The sequence below is a fragment of the Neovison vison genome, chromosome 7 (genome assembly GCF_020171115.1).
Source record: "Neovison vison isolate M4711 chromosome 7, ASM_NN_V1, whole genome shotgun sequence".
NCBI classification, from domain to species: Eukaryota; Metazoa; Chordata; class Mammalia; order Carnivora; family Mustelidae; genus Neogale; species Neogale vison.
This window is the reverse complement of record NC_058097.1, coordinates 167,633,677-167,652,190: the sequence shown is the minus strand read 5'-3', so window position 1 is coordinate 167,652,190 and position 18,514 is coordinate 167,633,677. Positions and strand designations below refer to the sequence as shown.

General features: G+C 41.7%; 1 protein-coding gene across 2 annotated transcripts in view; it reads right to left on the bottom strand.

Annotated features, from left to right (window-relative positions):
- NELL1 (neural EGFL like 1) overlaps positions 1 to 18,514 on the bottom strand; it is an 830,042-nt gene that overhangs the window by 639,513 nt on the left and 172,015 nt on the right. For both annotated transcript variants that reach the window (XM_044258965.1, XM_044258966.1), the window contains exons 6-8: positions 8,126 to 8,198; positions 7,422 to 7,504; positions 399 to 533 (exon numbers count right to left, since the gene is read on the bottom strand). In XM_044258965.1, the coding sequence (XP_044114900.1) occupies positions 399 to 533; positions 7,422 to 7,504; positions 8,126 to 8,198 (291 nt within the window). The remainder of the gene's footprint in view (positions 1 to 398; positions 534 to 7,421; positions 7,505 to 8,125; positions 8,199 to 18,514) is intronic.

The following is an 18,514-nucleotide window of genomic DNA, read 5'->3' as shown; positions in this document are numbered from 1 at the left end:
AATATTTTAAAAAAATAAAAAATAAATAAAATGTATTCTAGCAGTGAAAAGCTGTGACTGAAGCTAACTGTTAGATTGCTTGAAAAATCACCGAAGTCCCTTCCTCCCTCTGATGTTCTCAATCCTCAAACTCCACACACTAAGTCTGACAGTAACAATGTTAGGTCATATTAGAGTGTGCTGCCAAATAGAAGCTGATTTTAACTTCCAAGTATTTAGAAAGGAAATGACACTCTTCCAGGTTCCCCTCACAATGGCTCAGGTTGCGAGGCAGAAGCTTATTGGTGGAAAGATCATACAGACTTCCTAAAGTCAGCATTGTATACTGCAAGACCAGATTATACAATAAGTAGTGAGAACGCCCCCCTACCACTCTGTTTATTGACAAAGAGGCTTACTTTGCAAGTGCAGTTCCGGCAGTGATCCCCGTCAACCCAGGAGTCTTGATCTCTATAGAGAAGTCCACTCACTTGGCAGGTCTTCTCACAGTGACAGTTTTCCAACTGACTGAGTCTCGTCTCTGCATAATTTAACTGCAAATAAAAGTTACTAGGTGTAATTACTTTCATTCAGTTGCATTACCCTAACAAAGCTAATGGGGAGGTGGGGGCTGGAAATCCAAGGAGAAGGAAAAAATAAATGCTCAGAGTAGCCTACTTATTCTTAGCCAGATTATTTAAAAAAAAAAAAAAAAAAAAACCATGAGGTGGAATCATTTTAAACTGAAGACATATTGGCTCCTAAGGTCTAATGAGCACCAAATGAGACATTAAACTGTATCTCAGGGACCTCATGAGTGTACATAAACATGTGTGCTTCCGGCTCAAGCCCACACAGAAACACTCATAATGAATGTGTTCTCAAGGACTCATGACAATGTTTACAGGAGATCTCATCGGCACCCCCGATGCACTAACATTTATCTCCCACTATTCTCTCCGTGTTCGCACACTAACCAGAGTGCCACGGTTTTCAGGCAGGAAGTCACTGCTTCCTCTCTTCTGAAAAATTCCTGGGAGCTGGGGCCAGGAAAAGCGAAATGCATATAAGGATCTGGTTTCTCCTCTGCTCAGGACCCCCAGCATGAATGGAATGAATGCCCCAGGAATCCACTTTGGTGTTCAAAGGTGACAAGCGGCAACCAAACCAATGGTCCGATCAGGATTTGGGGAGAAGCCTGTTCCATGTGCACAAGTCCCGCAACTATTCTCAGTAATCGCAGAACCTTAGAGTCTCTGACTTGGAAAGGGTCATAACGTTGGAAGGTCGTGACAAGTAACCCCTTTCAGGGACTCACCAGCCTCTCTTCGCACAACTACGGCAGAAGGACACTACCCTTAAAAACTTCTCTTGGGGAGCTCTGGATGTTTGAAACCTCTTTCTTGGTGGGAGCTGTGAAATCTCTCCCCACTTTTCCTATCCGACCTGCTTTTGCCTTCTACCCAGTCCTAACCAACCTCCTCTCTCCGAACATCGGAGGTCAGCCTGTCTTCACACCTGCTCTGGGCCACACCCAGCACCACCATGTTCACTGAAGAGCTCACATGACAGGAGGCCAAGCCTCTCTCCTGGTCACGTTCCATGCAGCTTACGGCAGGCGCCTTCAAACATATGATGGGGGAAAAAATTCAACTTTTTGAGACAGAATCTCACACATACTTAAGTGTAACTTGATCCAATAGCAGTATTACCATTTCCCCTTTTTCTTTAGAGACTGCCTTGATTGAAAAACATACTACTTTCTAAGTCCAAGGAGTTTCTATTTTCTTCCTCTACCATACTTGTACCTCTGTGTCTTTGGTATTTTCCCCACCTAGAGCAATCCAGTCTCTGGTCCAACCAAGACCATTTCAAGCCAATATTTTAGATATAATGGTTGAATATGGTTGAGGACTCCCTAAATCTATCTATGCTAACTGTGGCTCCATTCCTTACGTGTTCCTCTCAATTACTCCTACCAGCACTGATGAGCACCACTGTCTAAAAATGGAATCCACTGGGGCACCTGGGTGGCTTAGTGGGTTAAAGCCTCTGCCTTTGGCTCAGATCATGATCCCAGAGTCCTGGGATCAAGCCCTGCATAGGAGTCTTTGTTCGGCAGGGAGCCTACTTCCCCCTCTCTCTCTGTCTGCCTCTCTGCCTACTTGTGATCTCTGCCTGTCAAATAAATAAACAAAATCTTTAAAAATAATAATAAATAATAAATAAAAATAAAAATGGAATCCACATGTAATTCCAAATTTGGCTTTTGTCATTTATTTCATTCTCTTCCTCCAAAAGTTTAGAATCTTTCAAGAAAAATAGTTCCCCACCTGCCTTTTGTGGGCAGGGAAAAAACAAATAGGATGCTAGACAAGCACCTGTACCACCATCAGAATGCAGAGTTAACTATACCGAAAATATTAGCCCCCTGGGACCATTCCCACATGCACCATCTTCTAAAAATTCAGATTCATGTAAAGCTCTGGCTTAATGAGAGTTTCTGGAGTCCATGAGAGTTAAGTTATTTGGTAACTTTTTAGGGGACATATTAAATACACTTCTTAGAATTTGGTGAGGTTAAGTGAGTAAAACCACATATAGGTAAGAGGTAGTGACAGCTCACTGAATATTACCTTTTCTTCACTTCTATAGCCCCTGTAGATCCTACAAAAGGGTACTGACTGATGGATGACCCTGGGTTGAAAAAGAGTTAACTAGACCTGCGTCCCTCCTAAAAGTGGCTGAGAACAGGGCATTTGTGAGAAGAAATGAGCCTCACTCTGAAAATCTCCAATAATCTATTGCCTACACCACTCCAAGAAACTTAAAGACTAAATGACTCCAAAAGCAATTCTGTGACTGCCCAAGTTTCCTGAAAACCCAGGAATTTGCCTAAAGGCAGTATCGTCAATTTCCCATACTGTCCCACAAAACTGAGCTATGCTCACCTACAAAACTCAATACCAAGAAAACCTCAGTTTCAATGGAAGTTATTCTCAGAGCTGATGGTTCCCTTCTGAACTCTGTTTCTACTTCTTAAAACATTTAGCCTTTTCTGACAACACTGAAAAGCCCTAATCTCTGTAATAAGAAATGTGCATGAGAAAGGCACAAAAGCAAAGACATATTAAAGCAAAAAGCTAATTTTTCAAAGACACTTACTATGTAACTTTACCTTTCTTCTTCCCCGGGTTAAATACTAGGGAACAATGAAAGGAGAAAAACAGCTCTGAACCAAAAAATGACTTACAATTTGTGACTGGTATTAGCATGCTGATTTTACCCAAATTCATTTTCAAAAGCTATTTCTACACTACCTGCCATTTCCTCCAAGAATGCCTACAGATCCAAAATAGATCCAGAAACAAATCTACACCTGTGTTCAGTCTTACCTTTGTTCATGCATTTATCTAAACAACCATGGGCAGAATTATTTATTCTTAACTCTACACATTCAAAGACAGACATTGGAGGACTTTTTCACAGCAAGAGGTCAACAAATGGATGAGTACATTAGTCGTGCAGTGGGGTGCGCTTTTCTTTCTTTGAAATGCTATTTATTTGGCATTTGCTACATCGAAGGGGGAAAAAAGTCTTTCATTGTGTTAAACTTTTAAGCTTAACTGGAAAAATCACTATTGAGCTCCTCACAACAATGCAAGTCTCAAAATTAAATATGTTACAAGCTGAAATGCCACTCCAAGTGCTGCTTGATTTGCATAAATAGATTTGTCAAAGATTTGAGGGTCAGTAATCAAATTCCCAGTCTCCAGCATCCCTTCTTCCTGAGCGTGCAGGCAGAATGCAATGACAGGACAGGTGGGATACAAGAGCAAGACCGGTCCCGACCCCATCACGAGGTAGCCAGCCCAGCAGTGGGTTCGTTCCCACAATGTCAGGACTACCCGAGAGAACTCCCAGAGGAAGCCAGGGACCGGTGGTCTCTTGCAGATGGCTTAGGGAATGGGACAGAAGACACCTTCCCTGTACTTCTCTACCTTGAAAAAGGTTCACTGTGCCAGGATGCCAGGATTTTTCAAAGAGGGCTCTTATGAACCTTGACCTGAAGGTACATGTAAGCTCCTCCCATGATATGTCCTTCGTTCAGCAAGGGCATAGTCATCCTGCAGCACCCTCTCTCCTGAAGAGAGAAAAGAAAGAGCAAGCCCTCCTGGGCAGAGCCCTGAGCTCATCTGGTGGTGCATCTGTTTGATGTGATTATGGCTCCCAACTCCTATCCAGCTTGTGCAGTGGGCTTATTCTCTGGTAAGATGCCATAGCCTTCCGCTAGGACACGGTGTAAGGACTTCCCATGGTTTTCCAAGACCTCCTGGCACCTAACTCTAAGACCAGGAACCCGACAGCAACTCATGTCTGTTGCCAGGCAAGGTGGACATTTTCTTAGTGACCATCTCTCCCTAGTGGCTGTCCATTTTTTTCTAGGTTTAACAACAAAATGAACAACTTCAGCTTAGTGAGTGCCTACTGTATACCGATCCACCAAACCAGACCTTTAAATCTCACTTGTCTGGTCTCATGGGATCTTCATAAAACCAAAATTAATTGTCATCCTTTTACATATGGAGAAACACCTACTGGGAGAAGGTCAATGAGCCTCCAAGGTCCGACCTTGATGGCTGCACAGGGTAAAGGGGAGAGGTGTTAGGGAGCAGGGTCTGCCCACATTGAGAGCTCTTAACAGAAACTCCCACATAAAGATGTGCCCTCAAAGGCCTGTAATCCTCAGTGTAAGAGTACACGTAAAGGAAATAAGGTTTAGATGAAGCACAGAAAGAAGGCCTTCCTGTTCAGACTGGCACAGACAAGAGGGAACGATATTCCTTGAGAATTATTGAAGAATTCTTGGCTAAGAATTCACCTGGTTTATCCTAGGTTTGCAGTGTGATTCTGGGAAGCCTTGATGATCTGAAAACCTTTAAGGAGATCATGGAATATAAGGGGCCCTGCATGGTCCTGCAGAAACACACAGTATGGGAACCTAGGACTCAACATCCAAACAGATTTCCAAGGAAAACAGATTATAAACAAAAGGGTGAGTTTAGGAGCCTTGTTCTTGCCCTGACTTTCCCCTCCAAAACCTGCTACAGGCTTCAAGCTCAGGTTTCGCTCCCAGCAGGTTCCATCAGAACACACATTCCTCTCTTCCATTTGGCCCATTGTTCTCCCAGGTCTTTCCATCCCCAAGCTGGTAGTGGCCAACCTGCCTCTCTCCATCAGTCTTTCCTTCTTTATGTCTTTTGTTCCTCTTTCTAATCCTCCCTTCTCCAACTACAGACTTTCTTGGTCATGATGCAGCTTTCAGGATCTGAGCCTGCGTCCCAGCTCTGCCATCCATGGTCTTGGGAAGAGTTTTACCATTCCTGAAACTGAGTCTCCTCATCTGGGAAGCGAGCTAATAAATCAACCCCAACTCACAGGGCTGTTGTGAGGAGTAAAGTGATAGGGAATACAAAACATTTAAGCACTGTAACTAACACACAGCAAATACTCTGTAAATATTACCTCCTATGACTGACTTTCCAGCATTTTCTAAATTAGGGGTTGACAAATTTGGGCCCGTGGACCAAATCTGGCCCACCACTCACTTTCCTCTGACCTATGAGCTAAGAATGATTTTTACATTTTTTAGTGCTCATATCGCAAGTGATTATAGTTAAATAAATTTATACATAATATTTTCTATTTTGCCTCTTGGCCTACAGAGCCTAAAATTAACTAGCTAATCCTTCTAAACAAGTTTACCAATGGTCCTCTTCTAGATTACTGTAGATTCCAAAATCTTCCCCTGAAAATGAAGTCCTTGGTTTTCTGATTATAATTCTATTCACGGTTTCGAAGAAACAGACTTATAAATCTTCCAAAGAGCCAGAGGCGGGGTTTAGAATGTGGATGAAACCATTTTCTGCTTGCAATTGCCCACAATTAGATATCTACTGTCTCACAAATGCCCATTTTACATAATAACGTTTGGAGGACAGAGCTCAATGTGGCTCCTAGATAATGTACGGCTAGAAAGAGAAAAATGACATTCTCTGCAGAAGGAAAGAACGAGAAAGAAAGGAGCATCCTTAAAGCCGAGGAACCACAATCACCTGAGACTGAGTGGCATGTTTCTCGTTCCAAAAATCTGGTAGCAAGCTATAATATAATCAACACTATTGAGATCAAGCTGCTCCCGAAGAATTAAAAACACAAGCCTCTATATGCCACAAGCCGGGAAGGCAAATAATTGGCTGCATTTCACATTTCCACTGTACTCTGAACCGAAAAGCTAATGCTTCAGCTCTCCAGTCTCGGGGTCTCCAACAAAAGTGTTCTGTCTCTCCTTTCCAGACAAAAGACAACCTGGCCCAAAACTGGTTTGAGAGAGAAACCTTATCTTTGGCAGCACAATTGATGGGTCCAGCATAGCCCTGCCTCCCAAACACTTAACAACCTACTAAATTTTTCCCCCCTTCATGTTGCTTGGCTCATGGCTGGGAGCAGTCATAGCCGCAGGTGGCATAGGATTAATGTATCATTTTCTCTGTTATTAAAATTCTTCCTTTCACAGATTATGTCTCTTTGGCCCAATCTAATTCCTTCTTCACCCTAGGCTGGGACTCCCGTGCATGACTGATTGGTATCCTAACAATAGCATCAGACATATTTTCTATTTATCCAGTGCCTTTCAACACAAGGCTCACAGCTTTTTGTTATAAATCTAAACCTCACATACCAAACCCTCTAACTGTCTACATTTTTGGTTCCACCCTCGGTATCTTCTGGAGTAGCCATAGTGCCTTGTTCATTACCGCCTCCTTTGTGTCTGACACAGTGGCCAATAGCAGATCCTCAAAAAATGCTTGTTAACTGGATGATGGAGAGAAGGAAAAGATGTACAACTATAAAACTGAATGTAATAACAGGCAAAGTTTGCCTCCTCCACTATTTAACTCAAGACCAGTCCTGAAATAAATCACATCTTAGAAAGGTGATATAATGCCTTCTCGTGCCAGTAATCGGTTCCTCACAATGACTATTTTGCCCCTTCTGATTATTGGCAATTATTCTTACATTCAAAATGCATTAGTTTATAAGCAGCAGTGCCTCTGACCATCTATCATCTCACAGTGTTACTAGTTGAATGGCCAGTGGGCAAATTCCTTTTCCTCTCCCAGGGAATCCACAGTGATACATACAGCCTCTTTCCTCCAAACATTCTTCAAGTAAACATTTTGACACAGCCTAATAGTATCAAAGAGGTAAATGGTCATGTTTTCTATAGGTAGTCCTATTTCAAGTAAGCATAAACCATTTTTATAGTAACATATTGCAGATGCCAAGGCTAAAAATGTTTCCATTATAGCATATCGCTTGAAATTCCAGATAGGACTAAGAAAGAAATGAAACATCACAAGTCAAATTTAGATACCTACTTTGGCAGTCATCTTGGCCAAGAGCTCTTGCAAATCCATTATTCCTTGCACCAGGCTTAAGAAATCACTGCAAGTTGGACAAGCTCAATAGAGAAAATAATAAGAAATGTTGATACAGTGCTAATACAATAACGAAATTTTTACAATAGTTGCTTGGCTATGTTGAAGGGGTTTTGCTTTTCTGGCTAAGTATTACTTTGCAATTGGAGGAAAATCACCCAGGATTTCAGGTCTTGGTCTTCTCCTTTTATTAACAGGGAGAAAGAGAGGAACAAGAAAAAAGGACCATTAACTGAAAAGGCAATAGGACGTTTTTAAATTAAATTAAGCCCTCATTTTTATTGAGAGGTGACTGGAAAACTGTGAATCATTACATAGAAGAGGAGAAACTAAACCCACCTTTAATCCAAGCAATTTAAACAGATGTTTACTATTTACACTGTCCTATTACACCTCTCTTCCTGCATCAATCCATAGAACCCAACTGCTAATGTAGTCTTTTTCTCATCTTCTGATGGTAAATCTTTAACACATAAACTTTTTAAAACTTGGAAGACACAGAAGTATATGATATAGATGATAAATTATCTCCCTGTCCCCACTACCCCAGAAGTCCACAGTTTTTGTATGCTTTGGGAGACATGCTTATTACCAGTAAGTTACATAATATTAGAAATTTATAAATGTTTCAAGTGGCTACTTACTGCGATTCAGGTTCGGACATTGAGTTATGTATCCATTTGGCATAAAGATGATTTTCCCATCTTGGATGATTCCCTTGATAACAGAAGAGAGAGGTGGTGATCAAGATTATGGTTACCAGTTCCAGTGGCCCCTGGATAGTCACATGCTATCTACAGGGCACAATGTTTTTTACAACACTGGCATCCTCACTCAAAACCCTGAGTCCCCAGTGAGCTACTCCAAACCACCCTCCTCTGGAAATCTTAAAAAGTACATTCGTCTTAAGAAAACTATCATTAGGGGTGCCTGGGTGGCTCAGTAGGTTAAAGCCTCTGCCTTCAGCTCGGGTCAGGATCTCAGGGTCCTGGGATCCAGCCCCATATCAGGCTCTCTGCTCAGCAGGGAGCCTGCTTCCCTCCCCTCTCTCTGCTTGCCTCTCTGCCTACTTGTGATCTCTGTCTGTCAAATAAAATTTAAAAATCTAAAAAAAGGAAAAAAGAAAACTATCATTAGTTACCACTGGTGGGTGTGAATGACATTGTAACAGGAAGGATCTACCAGTAAATTGTCTTCAGCTACTGACCCAAAAAGACACTGATGAAACTAAAATTTCCTCAAGGCCTAAGTCATCCTGGAACATTAAATCTTGCCAACTCGGGTGATTATTTTAAGCAAGGGAGAAAAGACACTACAAATATATTAGACTAAATCTTTTTGATTCATTTAATTGAGGAAATAAAAGGAGACATGGAAAGAATTGCATACAACCTTCACTCTCTGTTAACTGAATAACATGAGTGTTTGTTGGGGAGTCTTAAAACTTGCTCAGCATCACATTGTGAGTAAAAGGGGGTCTTTTCATTCTGTAACTCAGTCTGGAAGAACAACCTGATTTAAGATAGTAAATGAGGAGTACCTGGGTGGCTCAGTGGGTTAAAGCTTCTGCCTTTGGCTCAGGTCATGATCTCAGGGTCCTGGGATAGAGCCCTGCATCTGGCTCTCTGCTCAGCAGGGACTCTGCTTCCCCCACCCCCTGCCTGCCTCTCTGCCAACTTCTCTCTGTCAAATAAATAAATAAAATCTTAAAAAAAAAAAAAAAAAAGTCAATGGGATTGCCATCTTGCAATGACAATATTGACTTGATTTTGGGTTTTTTTTTTTTTTAAGTTGAGTATCAAGATTTTGGTTTTAGGGGTTTTTTTTTCTTCTTGATTTGAGAGAAGATATATCACAGAACAGACGGAAGATGCAGAAGCCAATTCAGAATATTAAGCTTAATCTGTAAATAAAATATAGGCCTAAGATCGTGCTGCAAGTCTTCCACAGGGGGTAACATTATGTGCTCGTCTTCTAAACAGAAGGCAATCAACAAACGCTGTTTTCTGCTTATTTCAGACCGAAATATGAATTGGAAACATTAATAGAAATAACAGGATCATAGGACTCTTTCTCGGAATTGAATATATTTGTTAACCTCTTCCTCTTTGAGGATGATGCAGGATTTGTGATTTTAAGAGGAGACAACCTCCTCAATGGGGAGGAAACCCCTACCACTGCTTCTCAATATGAATTCAGAGTCTTTTGTGGGAAATCCCAGAGACCAATTAATGGAGCATCAGTTAAGTCAATCAGCTTCTTCCTGACACAAAGCTGCTCAGTTTCTCAAAGCAAGATCATGCCTTTGAGTGCCCAGGGCACCTTTCAAGCACATTTGAGAAATAGGAGAAAAGCGTGGGATTGGAAGTCAGGAGACCCGGGCTCAAGTTCTGGATCCATCTCAAGCTAAGTGAGTGAACTTGAAGCATTCAGTCAAACACCTGCTCTGAGTTTCAGTTGCTTCCTCTGGAAAAAAGTCTGGATGCAAACGCTAAAGATCCTTCTAGCACTCAAGTTCTGGAAGATTGTCACAATTTAGATCTCTGGGCTCTCACTACCTTTCAAGTTAAACCAAAAAATAGACAAAGCTATATGCTTCCATCAAAGACGATGATACAGAATGGAGAGACACATCAGAAAACATCTGTCTGATTTGAATAGGTTGAATACGGGTGAATTCAGAGTAACCAGCAATCCCAGGTCTGCTCAGGATTTAGGGTTTCCCAGGACCTAGGACTGCCGGTGCTAAAACAGACTCATAGGCACACGGGGACAGCTGATCACCCTAGGAGATGTGGAAGCAGAGAAAGCACATGTACCAGGAAAAACCAGGCCCATTCTTGTTTTTTTTTTTTTTTTAAGATTTTATTTATTCATTTGACAGACAGAGATCACAAGCAGGCAGAGAGGCAGGCAGAGAGAGAGGAAGGGAAGCAGGCTCCCTGCTGAGGAAAGAGCCTGATGCTAGGCTTAATCCCAGAACCCTGAGGTCATGACCTGAGCCAAAGGCAGAGGCTTTAACCCACTGAGCCACCCTGGCGCCCCAAGCCCATTCTTATTTTTAATCAGCCATGGAAATGGCACTCAAACCCAGAGTATACTTGTCACAGTATTAATTTCCTTTCTAAAAATGAATGGAAATCCATTTGAAAAGGATATCCCTTCTGTTCACTCAGTAGCAAGGTAATTTAGTACATATTGGTTTTCCTTTTCCTATTTTTAAAGGTGACTACTGATTTTAGCTACATTGTAAATTACAAATTGCCTCCCCCACACCTTCCTTCCACCTGCCCCCATCATCACTTCTGCCTTCCCACTTTTAATTTGACCCACACTGGGGGGTGTTCTACAGATCCTCAGGTGAAGGTTAATGACGTTGACATGAACACAAACAGAAATAAGAGCTGACAGCTTTTCAATGCCCATTACCACCAAAACTCAAAGTACTTGGTATTTGCTCTGAGGAAAGGTCACAGAGGTCAGCCCACATACTGGCACGAATACTTGTTCTTGCCAAATAAATCAAGATGGAAATGTAATTTATTTGAACGGATTTAATTCCATGCTAGACTAAAAGAAGGACAGCCACACACTGTACAAATATCAGCTGTAACCCGAAGAAGTCTGAGCATGTGTGCGTGCATATGTGTATATACAAGTATATATGCACACACATGCATGTGTCTATATCCTAACACCTTCCCCAGAACAGGAACCAGAAGGTTTTGCATTGAATTGCCATATAAACTGTTCTGTACCTGGATCTTTGTCAAAAGCAGCATTTGCTAAGCATGTAGTTTTCTTCAGAAAAGAAAAGCGCTTTATAAAATATAAACCTATACCGAAGCTCACTCTTACATCTCACAGCAAAGTCACCTGGCAATATCTACTGATGATAATGTTCCTTCTATCCCTGCAACTTCTCCCAAAGACAAAATTAGAAGAATGACACGGGTTTCTGTTTGTTCTCATTTAACTGTCACTGTATCTACACTTACCTGAAAAATGCAACTCTGGCAGGCTCTTATTACCTGGCCTCACCTGATCTCATTTTTTTAGACCCATGCTGCATTTCACACCATCAATCAGGACAGTGCTTCCCAAACTTTGAGTTTCTTAGGAATCACCTTGCATACGCACCGAGTCTGGGTAAAATCCTCAAGTTTAACATTCAGATTCCTGGGTCATGCCTCAAATTCTGTTTCAGGAGGGTCGAGGGGGCCCAGGACACTTCTTTGTGAAAAGCTATCCTGGAAGATTCTGATGAAAAGTCAGAGTTCCACTTAAAAAAAAAAAAAAAAAAAAAAAATACCCTGCTCTGTTGTCAATCATTTGTGGGTTTTCTTTTGGAGGAGCAGGGGAAGCAGGAGGCTTTATTCATTAAAAGTTCCCAGTGGTGACAAAAGCATCATCCAAATGCTAACACATGAATAAAATCTCAGTGATTTGGATCTGAGTTGCAATGGACAGGATTACCAGATTACAGACACTATGAAGGCAAAGTCAGATTTCCATCTCGTGGTTCCCTCCAGCTTCTACTATAGTATATTTCTCATAGCGGGCACAATAAATACTTGAAAAGCATCAAATTCCTAAAAACTATTAATTACAGAATATTGAGCAATATCATTTTCAGAGCTGGTAGAGTCTATAAATGATGAAGTTCTAGAACCTAGGTGAGGTTCGGTGGGCTGAGGTCCGGAGCCGATGACCAAGAAAGAATTCTTGAGACATCTTTGGTGCAAAATGGTGGTTTATTAGAGCACGGGGACAGGACCCGTGGGCAGGCAGAGATGCTGCTGCCCCGGGTTGTGAGGGTAGGCGTGTTATATACCTTACGGTTGGGGGGAGGTGGTGAAGGGATGGGAGATTTCAACAGAGCTCTCATGTGCTAAGGTGGGCCTACAAGGTGCGGGGGGGGGGAGTCCTTGCCCTTATGGCTTGATCAATGTCGTTTTTAGGTCAGGCATTAACATCAAGATAGTTGGGAGATTCTTAGTGGGGTATTATGACCCTGCTGTCATTTACATTCCCTTCTACCTCAGTCTCCTCCAGTTTATAGTGGGGAGGGGGACATTAGGGCTTCAGGAAATGAGAGTTATTTGCCTCTGGAAATTTGTGCTATTGATAAGGTAACCTCCCTGTTTAGATCTCTAGGATACCTGTAGAGCAAGGGAGATTCCTGTTCTGCAGGACTGCGATCCCTGCAAGTTAACTATTTATCGTTTTATGGCAGTCAGGGGTGCCTAAGGAATGCTACACATATGGAGGGGAGCAGGTGAAGAGGGGGTGCAAGGTGCCAGCCTCTACTCTGTCCTCAGCCAGCCTCCTGCTCCCTCATCATAAAGACCATGTAGGATATCAGTTTTTAAACCAGGAATACATATTAGAATTTTAGAGGAGCTTGGGGACATCAGATGTATTTTGAAAAAGCTTCCAAGGTGATTTTGAGACACACAATGCCAGCTACTGATCCAGGACCAGATCACCAGTCATTTGACCTACGAAAAACCCAAGGCTTTGGTAACTTGAGTAGTTTTCCTAAAAGGCACTTTAATCTTGGGCCATTAATTACAGGTCTACTAACTCCAAACCCAGGGCTAAGCTACTCCAACACGGTATAAGTAAAAAATAGATAATTTGAGAAAGTCTCATAGGAGCTAACAAGACAGTTGCTAGAACAAGGTCCTGTTGCGAAATAAGGTTCAATCTTAATTGCTTTAACAGATAATCTGATACTTAATCAACCAAACATAAATTATCTGCATTAGACGCTAACAGTTTGCTCAAAGAGTTTTTTAGTGCTAGCAAACAAGAGACCCTTTTAGGTAGCTTAATATTCTCCCCTGCAATCTTATTTACACTATTAATTTGCTAAACAATCCATTTCTCAACATTCCTGCAAAGCTAAATCTCAGCCAAGCTGAGAATCTGAATAAATTCCTAAAGAGCAAAGCCCAAATTAATAAACTTTTACTACAGTTTATAGTTTATAGGTGGAAGGTGGGAAAAAAATGGATAGGTTTTTTTGCTTTGTTGAATCCACCAGTTGCCAGCCTCTACCTCCTGCACTCAGCTCACCAGGCACTGGGACATAAATTTGCACCAGGTAGGTTATACATCATGAGTATTTGTTTGGGGAGCTAATGCCTATTATTTCCATGTTCCAAGAACATTTCTCATTCCGTGGTAAGAAATACACAAAGATGCAATAAAGATTAGAAAAATTATACCATTAGTACCCTCTTATGTATGGAATAACTAAGACTGGGCAAAGCCTTCTAACATTCAGAGCTTTCTGATACAAATAAAAGCGGCTTTGCCACCAAACAAATGCTAATTCTTTTTTAAAGCTCTTATTTCCCTGCAGATCTCTGTTTACATTGAAGAAAATGGTTCTCTCTTTTTGTATGCTAAAACACTGAAACAAATTGCTTTGAAACAGAAAAGGGGTGGGGAGAGTTCCTGCTGGGCATGTAAATACGGGATGAAGATGTGTTCTGTTTATGAGCTGGCAAGGACCCAAGCTTTGGCAACAGGCTAACAAAAAGTAAGACTTGAGAAACTCACAAGGAGGATTTTCAAAAATGCAACCAATTATGTATTTCTGCCCTGAAGACAGTTAATAAAATATTCCAGCTTGCATAAAAGCCAAGAAAGACACTTGTCGACTTCCATTACGATCCATAAAAACTGTCAGCTCATTAGCATATCATTAGCTGTCCTGCTGTTTCCAAAATCTTAATGCACAGAAATATTAATCTCCCAATGTATAATATTCCCCAGCTCTGCGAATGTGACTTTCTGCATGAAAGGAAAAATAAGAATTGGTGATGGAATTAGGAATTCCATATAGCTTCTTTCTCTATGTGCCTATAAACATATGTTTACCATCTGGGGAATTATGGGAACCAGCTGAGGTAAAAACAACAGCTGTGGCATTAAAAAAAAAAATTGTAATCAATTTCACTTCCCAGTGACAGCTCAGCTGTTAAGGAGACAGTGATGTCCAGGTAAGGGAAAGGTTTCAGACCAAATTCACTGGACAGAGAGAGACAGAGACAGACACCAAGAACCTGTCTTGGCCTCAGTGAATGGCTTTGGAATGGAAGTTATGTAAGAAATCAAACCACTCAAGTTAACTCACTGTGATTCACCTCAACTTGTTCTTTCTTTACCCTCTGAAAAATCACAGCATAATCAGCTTGGAATCTCCCAAAGGGAAACCCAGTGGTAGTCAACATCTCAATAATGAAAATCTGTGACAATCAGAACATTCAGATAAGCCTGTCACTACTGGGCAGCTATTTTCTCAGACAGCTGTGAACTGGAGGGGAAGAGGTCCCCACTTTCTGTGCTGGGTCTGTTAGGGGCTCATACGCCAGACACCAAGCTTAATTCCCTCCCTCACTCTTTAACCAGGAGCGCTTTTATTGCTCCAGCCAGAAAGATCCATCAGGGCCCAGAAATTAGGTTTGACAAGTGAGCCAGCTTTTGCTTTTACTTTGCCTATGAAGTAACATATTAGTATTTAAAATAGAGAATGTTGCTATTTTAACCTGAAAACACACCATAAGCATATTTAGTCCTGGAGGGAGAAAGCAGGCGTGATTCTTGGATCCAGGAGGCAGCTTCTACAAGATAAATACCAAGAGCCTGAAGATCAGCCAAATTTCACTCAAGAGGTGCTTGCCTGTTTTACAGGCTGAGTTTAATAGCACTGGGTGGATCCAGATAATTTCCAGAAATGGACAATGACGTATTTCCCCTACCTGCACCATGTCACCAAAGGATGGCCAGAAACCCGCCAGATGACATACAAAATTCTAAGAGGGAGAGGAGTTTTGGAAGGTTTCTTCCAAAAAGCCATTTCTTGAGGCTCCTCTTATTGGGCAACAAGGCAAATCACATTGTTCCCCCCACAGAAGCGGTGTGCACCTGCCAACCCCCTTCTGGGGCTTCTCCCTGGTGCCACCTGTTCCTTTGGGGGGAGCTCCAGGAAAAGACAACGGGATATGTCTCCTCTGTAGGACACTGTGAAGTCACACGTGTCCACCATCTACAGTGACTAGTACATGAAAAGTAAGCCCCTAAAAAACGTGTGTGGAGGGGCACCTGGGTGGCTCAGTGGATTAAGCCTCTGCCTTCGGCTGAGGTCATGATCTCAGGGTCCTGGGATCGAGCCCCGCATTGGGCTCTCTGCTCAGCAGGGAACCTGCTTCTCTCTCTCTCTGCCTGCCTGCCTGCTTGTGATCTCTCTCTTTCTCTGTCAAATGAATAAATAAAATCTTTAAAAAAAAAAAAAAAGTATGTGGAATGTTCAAATGAATAAGCACAGACTCTGAAAAAAAAAATAAAAAAGGGCTAAGTTTAAATCCCATTTCTATCACTTACAAACTATGTGAGACAGACAAGGTGCTCAACCCCCACGTCCCAGTGCCTCATTTACACAACAGAGATAATAGCTACTTCATTAGTATGCGCTGCGGGTAAAACTTTATTAACTGAGATAATATATGTAGGGCCACACAAGATCTAGAACACAGGAATCAGTCAATAATTGGCAGTACTTTTCTACCACCTACAACCCACCTCTGCAGCGAAATGATTGTCCAGGTCTATGAACACTCCTGTGTTTTCTGCCTCTACCAGGTACCTGGGCTCTTAGGGACGAGGTGCCTGACACCTACAAGAATCACATGATCAGCAAGATGGACTGAGTAATAGGACTAATTGCTCTCCCCACTTTTTATCACGCACCACCAACTGAAACAGAAGTCCATCAAAGGCAGGAAAAATGCCAATCACTTCTACAACAAAGTGTTAAGCATACGGGGAGCGTTCAATAATACATTACAGAACCAAGAAAGGGACAAGACACATGTCACAAACCACTAGGCATCAAGAACTTTTAATATATACTCTTATATAATTTGCAATACCTTTGTGAGAGAGCTTTACCATTCCACTAATAAAATGACATATGTGTCGCTGATATGTTCCATCTAAGAATATACGGTCTGCCAACCACATACCTGGTACTATTCTAAGTAATTGCTGAACAACACACTCAGTTCTAATTCTGGTAAATCTTATAGTCTGCAGAGGGTCCTCAATGATAAACACCACATGCAAATTCTACTCAGGGCCAACTACATAATTTGCCAAGTATCTTATTCAAAAATTATTGAAAAGTTGAAGATAGCAACAGCAGAGAATAAAGGTGATCACAGGGCCTTCTAAATCCAGCGCCCTGTGGCACAGCACAGACCAAGTGGACATAAAGCCAGCCTGGCCCGTCCTGGAGATCACACCAAGTGATCACAGAAATGGAGGCGCCGTAGCGGGAAAGTGTGTGGTAGAATGATTTCAAATGCATTTCCCTCCCTGTATCCATATTTTTCTTTAAGCAGCTCAGACTGGTTAATTACAACAGTCTGCTCTTCAAGTTCAAGGATTCTTTCCTCAGCCTATTCAAATCTGCTTTCTTCTAGTGAATTTTTCATTTCAGTTATACTTCTCAGCTGCAGACTATCTGTTTGGTTCCTTTGTGTTAGTTCCTGTCCCTTCATGGATATGCTCATTTAACTCATACCTAAAGTTCCTAACTTCTTAGTTTCTTCATCCGCGTTTTCCTTTAGTTCTTTGAGCACATTTAGTATAGTCGTTTTGAACTCTTATCTAGTAAGTTCAGTGTCTGGGCTTCCTCAGGGATGATTCCTGTCTGCTGATTTTATTCCTGTGAATAGCCATACCTTGCTATTTATTTGCCTTGTGTCTTTATTTGAACACTGGCTATTCGAATATTGCAGTGACTTGAGATCTAGAGATAGAATTCTCTCCCTTCCCCAGGGTTTCCTTGGTTTTTTTTAGTCTTTCTTTATTGTTGAATGCTATAGTGGTGCATTTGTTCAATGACTTTCCAGATTATTTTTACAGAGACTATATTCCTTGTCATATCTGGTCACTCAAATCTGTCCCTGACCTTGAGTTTAGGTTTCAGATAGATTTCCTCGAATGCCAGGGCAGGCTGGGAGCGGGGTCCAAAGGTGAAGAGAGGGAAAGAAAGATGGACAGAAGATGGAAAGAGGGAAATGAAAGGGAGGGAGAGACAGAAAGAGGGAAGGCAAGAGAAAGTGGAATCTTCCCTCCTTCAATACTTAGCCACACTTGCACTCTTCCTGGAGGGATCAGCCCAAAGACAAAGCTGGTGCATTTCTCTGGTCTTTTCTAAACATGCATCTTGCTTTGGGCATGCATTTGGGTTTTCTAAGCACAGGTGCTATTAAATGCCATAACTGCCCAAAGAATCTCTCCCTTCAGCATTTCACCCTTGCTTAGGGGTCTATGATATGTTGCTCTTTTGCCCCAGGTAACTGGGAAGTATTTGTTATGTTTGCAACATTTTCAGGTAACACCTGCCATTTTTCTGACCTAGGAGAGTTGTGAGTTAGACAACTGTCTTGTATCAATCCTTCAGGTAGTCCCAGACAGAATAGACATACCAAATAATTTGCAGATAAGGCTTGCTCTGCTCCCTCCAGAAACAGGGACCACTGTCCCACAGAGAACAGGACTGATATGATCAAGACACCCACCAAACAAAGACCAAAAGCTTTCCCATTACTTTATGTTGCTTTCTTGATTGAGAAGTCAATTCATTGCTATAAACCTTTGACTATTTCCTAAATTTTGACAAAAGTTGGTTCTGACAATTCCTGCTTATTTTTTGTTGTTTCTGTGGAGGGACAGAAGCTTGGAGCTAGCTGCCTACTGTGCCATTTTGCTGGCATCCAGCTACCTATCTTAACAAGGCCTTCCAGAGACTAAAATGCACTGTTAAGTTGGAGAGCCACTAATCTAAGAAGTCACTAAGACAGAAAGTAATTATCAACCATATATTACTTTTCATGGCTCTGTCTAGAGACCAAGTTAAAACTCTAATCTAGACCATCAACACATGTCACTAGGTCAGCACACTCATAATTGACCCTTTAAACAATCAAATTCACTAAGAAAGTCCTGTAAAAATA